The sequence below is a fragment of the Triticum urartu genome, chromosome 3, assembly GCF_003073215.2.
Source record: "Triticum urartu cultivar G1812 chromosome 3, Tu2.1, whole genome shotgun sequence".
NCBI classification, from domain to species: Eukaryota; Viridiplantae; Streptophyta; class Magnoliopsida; order Poales; family Poaceae; genus Triticum; species Triticum urartu.
Window position 1 is genome coordinate 285023556 of NC_053024.1, and position 6500 is coordinate 285030055.

General features: G+C 39.8%; 1 protein-coding gene across 2 annotated transcripts; it reads left to right on the forward strand.

The window, feature by feature from the left end:
• The first annotated feature begins 979 nt into the window (after positions 1-979).
• On the forward strand, positions 980-4937 carry LOC125543824 (CSC1-like protein At1g11960). 2 transcript variants are annotated; one of them, XM_048707307.1, is made up of 4 exons: positions 980-1235; positions 3004-3359; positions 4011-4157; positions 4771-4937. In XM_048707307.1, exons 2-4 carry the CDS (start codon positions 3046-3048, stop codon positions 4910-4912), a joined length of 603 nt encoding a protein of 200 aa, XP_048563264.1. In that variant the 5' UTR covers positions 980-1235; positions 3004-3045; the 3' UTR covers positions 4913-4937. The 2 variants fall into 2 exon arrangements, with proteins under 2 accessions (XP_048563264.1, XP_048563262.1); XM_048707305.1 differs by having other exon boundaries at positions 989-1235; positions 3016-3359; positions 4771-4933.
• Positions 4938-6500: the final 1563 nt, after the last annotated feature.

Sequence of the window (6500 nt, forward strand, 5' to 3'; positions counted from 1 at the left end):
CACTACCTTGCTGGCCCAAATTTGGTAGTATTACGTCGTGAGGCTAGCTACGTCGTGCGTCTATATGGAGTAACAGTTACGCATGCCGTCGATCATGGATCGAATCAGTCTTCATGGAAAGGCGCGTCAGTTACGCACGCACGTGAGGCACGGTCTCTGCCGCCGCCGCCCGACGCCCGGATGGATTTCGCCTCTTCGCCTCGCGATCGCCAGAACCAGTTGAACTACGGCGAAAAAGGGATGGCCAGCGAACATGAGCCCTGCACTACAATTTTAGCCGGAGACGCCCCATCATCGATTCAACAAGTTGATTCTAGAAAAGGTACTGTGCCCTAGCGATTTTGCTTTTCCTATGATAATTAGTACAGATTATAAATTATAATCAACACCTATAATCAATACTCCCTCTTCATTATTTCATAGGGCATTAATAATTGATAGATTGGACATGGTTACCGTAGATTTTAGAGACTTTGTCATTGAAATCATTGTGATAACTAATAAGAATTTTGTCAAGATAATTGATTGGATCATGGCTGTTCTTTGCAATTTCCTATGGAACACTGAGATGCAAGCACTAGTCCATGATTATAGTTAATCAATTGTTCTCTAAATACAATGGATTTGATAGCACTCCCAATTCCGCATCCTAGTGAGTAAAATAATTTCATTGGCTGTTGAAGGCAAGATTGAATATTGAAATTAACGGGAAGCGGGAAAGACTTACGTAATCGGTCCCGAAAACAACGCTTTAAAGGGCCCCGAGCTCTAATTTTGCCCGAGGCGCCTAAAATCCCAGGACCGGCCCTGCCTACGTCCCCATCTTCTCGAGTCTACAGCCCACACCACCATCAGAACCCCTCCTTTCTCTCTCGTAGCAGAGCGCAGCAAAACTGTCCGTTACCCAGGCCAGAGCAAAGAGGGGCGTCCGCGTCCACGTCTACAGGTGGAGCGTGGGAGAAAAGTGATGCTAATAACTCGACCCACACCCCGCGGCCAGCACAGAGCGGCAACTAGTAACGTCTCCCTCCCTCGCCGTTTCCTTTCCAGCCACGACGACAGCGACGGAGGGGGATAAAATCCCAACCCCATCCCCAGGGCGTCGCTGTACTGTACAGGGAGCACTTCAGGAAGCGTCGGTGCTATCCACTCCACTCCGCGACGCCATAGATAGCTATACCGGACGACGGCCAGCTTGCTCCCGCTCCCGGTACCGGTGTTGGTGGAGAGACGAGGTATGTCCTTGCTTCCTCTTGCCTTCTGTGGATGAATTTGCTCCTAGGTTAGCTTCTTTCGCCCAGTTTGCTGCTTCCGGTGCTCAGATCTGCCTCTCCAGGCTTCAATTTTTCTTTCTTTCTCTTCCTTCCCTCCTTCGTCACTCCCGGGGAGACGTGTATATGTATCACCGACCAGATTGCTGCGTCATTTCTCTTCCGTTTCTTATGGAGGACCAACAATATAAATATAAATAAATCCATTTGTTTCTCTCAAATCTAGCACTATTTGACTGGTATCAGGCTACTCAATTGCGGGACAGAGGGAAGAAAGGATTTTCTTTTTCTTATTAATAATACGCCTTTTCTCTTCTTTTTTTTGCGGGGGTACGCCTTTTCTCTCAAGCCACAAATTAAATTACTATTATAATTGTACCTTTTTTCTAAGTGACAATTCAAATTAGTATGAAACCTAACCTACGTTTTTTTCAACTGACAAATTAAATTGTGTTAAACCTAACCCAACTGACGAATTGAATTATTAAACTTGATGCGAGGTTTGTCTCTCGAGTGCCCATAGAATGAATTCATGCAAACTTATCACCTTCTCACTTTTAACGCCTTATTTTCCGCAGAGGTTTTTTTTTTTCGGTACTAGCGCATGGGCCAATCATCCAAATACGACTGCAATCCAAGCCTCTCTTGGTAGACTTTGATTTCAACATAATACGGAATATATATTACAAAATTTATACCGTTCCAAATTCCAAAGGTTCTATTTTCTGATGGTATAACTTTTCTGATATACTATAATTTATAGTATTATTACATTAGTAAAATGACGACCTAGTGATACGCTCAGGCAGGACCTATAAACCGGAAAGGAGGGACTACTAGTATTTTGTGTCGTGAAGCATCTCATAGCTGATTGAGAGTTGATGGGAATAGATGTTTGGTTTGCCTGCACTGGAATCAAAATCTCAGGGAGCTTTGGTTCCTGTAGCTGTCCAATTGGAATTATATGATTTCAGCTTCATTTCTGTAGCTGTCAGATATGGGTGGTCTCCATATCCCATGGTTTCTCTCATGCCAACTTTCTTTCTTAGGCCATCTTCACAATAAATATTAACCGATCCTGTTACTTCTGATCACCGTTTTTCCTTTCACATATTTGGGCTGAAGGCCCATTTTAAACCAGACATTAGTGATATTGGATTCAAGCAAAACATTTATCTGGGAATCACATATATACTTTCCGTGTGTTAAGACAGCATTATTTGGTGCTACAAAATAGTAGAGTATTGTTGCGAACAAAGCATTCTTCTTCTCGTTGTTTCATATGTGAATCGAGCTTACCGAACTCAACTTAGTCTAGCATGTGAAACTTGTAATATTATTTCGTGGTGTTTACATGTTTACATCGAGTAATCACTTTCACTTCTTTGTGTTAAAAAGGTCAATATTGGACCAGACATTAGCGATGTTGGATTCAAGTAGGACATTAGTTTTGGTGCTATATGAATGTTGTAACAAACAAGCCTTCACGTAACTTGCTGTTTCATATGAATCGAGTTTCAGAACCAAACTGAACCATGTGAAACTTGTAGTATTATTTTGTGATGATATTGAGTAACCTCTTTTATTAAGTGCTTCTATATCATAAACTTTCGTTTTTATTGCCATTCGTTCACTTCACTGGTTCTTATATTTGGTTTAGTTTACAAGTTTGTTCTCATGACATCAAACTGTCTCAACATTATGTGCTTGCTTTCTTCCTTACATCTTACAGTAACATCTGTAGGAATTCCCAGAAGTTATATGAACAACAACTATGGCTACGATTGAAGATATAGGTGTTTCTGCAGCTATCAACATACTGAGTGCCGTCATATTCCTGCTAGCATTTGCTTTCCTACGGCTACAGCCCATCAATGACAGGGTTTACTTCCCGAAGTGGTATCTGAAAGGTTCAAGACAAAGCCCAAGCCATGGGGGTGCATTTGTACGGAAGTTTGTAAATTTGGACATGCGATCATACTTGAAGTTCTTAAGTTGGATGCCTGCTGCTCTCCAAATGCCAGAGGATGAGTTGATTAGCCATGCAGGGCTTGATTCAGCTGTCTATCTGCGGATCTACTTGACAGGGTATGTAACTTGCATTTCATTTTTATCATGGACATTTTTTAATGTTGCCATATCATTTTTCATCTGCCCACTTGTACATCAGATAAGCTTGACTGCGTGCCATTTTTTAGCATGCCTATAGCTGGTTATATTTGTACATGGACAGTGTTTTGTTCGGATGCTTGATGGATTGCATAGCGCAAGTCAAGCGTTCAACACACTCTACATAAAATGCAAGGGAAATGAACTGGAGCTGCGAATGTTGCTGATAGCTATAGAGATCAGTTCAGTATTAGAGTTTTTTATATGTTTGATTTCGTTTCTTCTGGTTGTCCTTTAGGTTTGCATTTGCTGTAGTATTTATCTATAACACATCTAGCTTCCAGTGTTGAAAACATCCACTTGCTTCAGTGAGTTAATCTTTGTGTTCAACTATTCATTTTTATTTTTACCTACTTATTATTGGTTCCAGTTTTGTTGAGAATGTTTATTTCGTTGTATTGATTCTAAACCTTCTCTATTTTGTCTTGTTCTCTATATACAGAGTGCAGCATAAGTATTAACAATGTTGAACCAATGAATGGTTCTGTTTTATCCACTGATTGGTGTCCAACTCCATGTTTTTTTTTGCTTGAATTGCTACTTATACTGAAAACATTTAAACCTTTGCAGGCTTAAAATATTTGTTCCAATCACAATTCTAGCATTTCTTGTTCTTGTTCCTGTTAATTGGACAAATGATACCCTTGAGGGCTTGAAGGTAGAGCACAGTGATATCGACAAACTTTCGATATCCAACATACCTTTTGGGTCGAAGAGGTTAGCACTAGATGAGTTTATTTTCTCTTAAATATATTTGCATATAGTAAGTAGTTCTCTAATATTGCTTATGTGGTGACACCACCAGTTCTCTGGGAAGAATTGATTACCAAAAGCCAATCTGTTTGATCATGCACTCCACATTACCACGAATATTCAAGATAATAAATATGGGGTAGGTTCAGATTACCTCAAGTATACATGATCATTCAGGGGAGTGATAGCCTATCTCAGTTCTTCCCCAGTAGATTCGGTAGAGGTAAAGGGAGATATAGGTGGCAGAGATAGAGAGGGAGATAGTTCAGATAGAGATCATTATCTAAAAAGAATAGACATAAGGATAGAGAGAGAAGAGAGGGTTTAGAATATGACCAACTTTCCATCCTATGTGTAACTGAACTGGGAGAGAATAATGTGGTAAATTGCATGTGTTGGAATTGTAGAACCCAAAGATTGGCATATATTAATTGAGTTGCAATGCCAGCATACCATGTGGCAGCAGATTGGCATGACAGCATAGGACCACGTAGAGCTTGATCATCAACTCTAGAATTGTTTATTAAGTAATAAGTATCTCCAAGACTCATGCTAATAAGTAACCCTTTGAACGCAGGTTCATAGCTCACTTGACTATGGCTTATGTTTTCACATTTTGGACATGCTATGTTCTGTTGCGGGAGTATGAAATAGTCGCAACAATGAGATTGCGTTTTCTTGCATCAGAGAAACGCCGCCCAGACCAGTTCACAGTATGATCTTAGTACTCTATTTTTATATTTCTGTGTCTAATTAGTAGGTCAGGATCTAGATTTTTTTTCTAATACTTCTTCCACTTATACATATCGTTTTGGGCATTGATACGGTCTCTAGGCCGCCCCTTCAGTAGTAAATCACAAACGACAGAATTTACATATTATGGAACTTCATTTCACAATGAATCTAGTGACATCAATCTAATGTGGCCAATCTTGATTCTCTTTCAAATATTTGATGTCTTGGATAGCAAGGCAACTTATTTGTATTTGAGGGAGCAGGTGGAATCCCTTTTTACTGGTCAGTGTGAACTTTAATACTCCCTCCATTCCCTTATACAAGGCCACTATGAAAAATACATTTTGCATCTATACAAGGCCACTAACAGTAACCGAGGCAAAATTTAATGATGTTTTCTCGTACTAGCAACTTGTTTAATACTTGCATGTACAAGCCATAACGACACTGTGCTACTTCCTTCCCAATCCTTCCTTGCATGCATGCGGGAGTATTAATGATCCCAGTTAACAAGAAGAAAAGTTGGCTTGCAAAGTTGTCATTAAATTTTACCTAGGTACCTGCAATTTGAGTTTGTGGCCTTGTATAAGGGAATGGAGGGAGTACATGACATTCCTCTAGTTAAAAACAAATCTGAGATAATTCAGTGTGATTGAAAGGTTTTACACGTCAGCATTACAACCACTAAATACACTACCAAGCATAATTTGAGGGAACAGGTGGATTCCCTTTTTACTGGTCAGTGTGAACTTTAATACATGACATTCTTCTAGTTAAAAACAAATCTGAGATAACTCAGTGTGATTGAAAGGTTTTACAAGTCAGCATTACAACCACCAAATACATTACCGAGCATAATTTTTTGTATACTGCTCATTCTGTAAAGAATCATCTGCAGATTATGCTATTAGGCTTCCAAAGAAGGAAAATAAAGTGCAATATTTATCCAACATATGACTTAGCTAATCTTCAATTATATATGGAAAACGGGAGACAGCATAGCTCTTGAGAATGGTTGTATCCAGACACATAACTGTAGTGTGCGAAATCATCTTTTTTTTGTTATTTATGCTTTTAATTTTGATAAAGAAATCAAGATACAATAATTTTTGTATGGAACGGAGGTTGACCCCTGGCCTCTGCATCATATGATGCACACAACCGTCTTTATTAAACGAAATGTATAAACATCCAGCATAAAAACAGAAATAAAAGGCTCAGCCACAACCGGTCGCTAACAGGATTACATCACTCGTACAAGTTTGAGAATAGGGTTTAGGGTTTTCCGTGGGGCAAAGCCTCTCCACGTCTTTCTATATATAGAACAATCAGCATACAATTACATACGTACAAGGTACGTGTACGTGACACGCTAGACCTATTTTAACACTCCCCCTCAATCTGAACTTCTACTCTGTACAAGGTTTAGATTGGTACTAAATCGGTCTAGCATCTGTCTGGTGGCTGGTTTAGTAAACACATCAGCCAGCTGATCGTTAGAAGAAATGAATCTGACCTCAAGAGCTCCAGAAGCAACACGCTCACGCACAAAGTGAAAATCAATTTCGATGT

Coding starts and splice junctions, on each gene's coding strand:
- LOC125543824 (XM_048707307.1), top strand. CDS start 3,046: ATGGCTACGATTGAAGATATAGGTGTTTCTGCAGCTATCAACATACTG. Junction 3,360..4,010: donor CTGCGGATCTACTTGACAGG/GTATGTAACTTG, acceptor AAACCTTTGCAG/GCTTAAAATATTTGTTCCAA. Junction 4,158..4,770: donor ATACCTTTTGGGTCGAAGAG/GTTAGCACTAGA, acceptor CTTTGAACGCAG/GTTCATAGCTCACTTGACTA.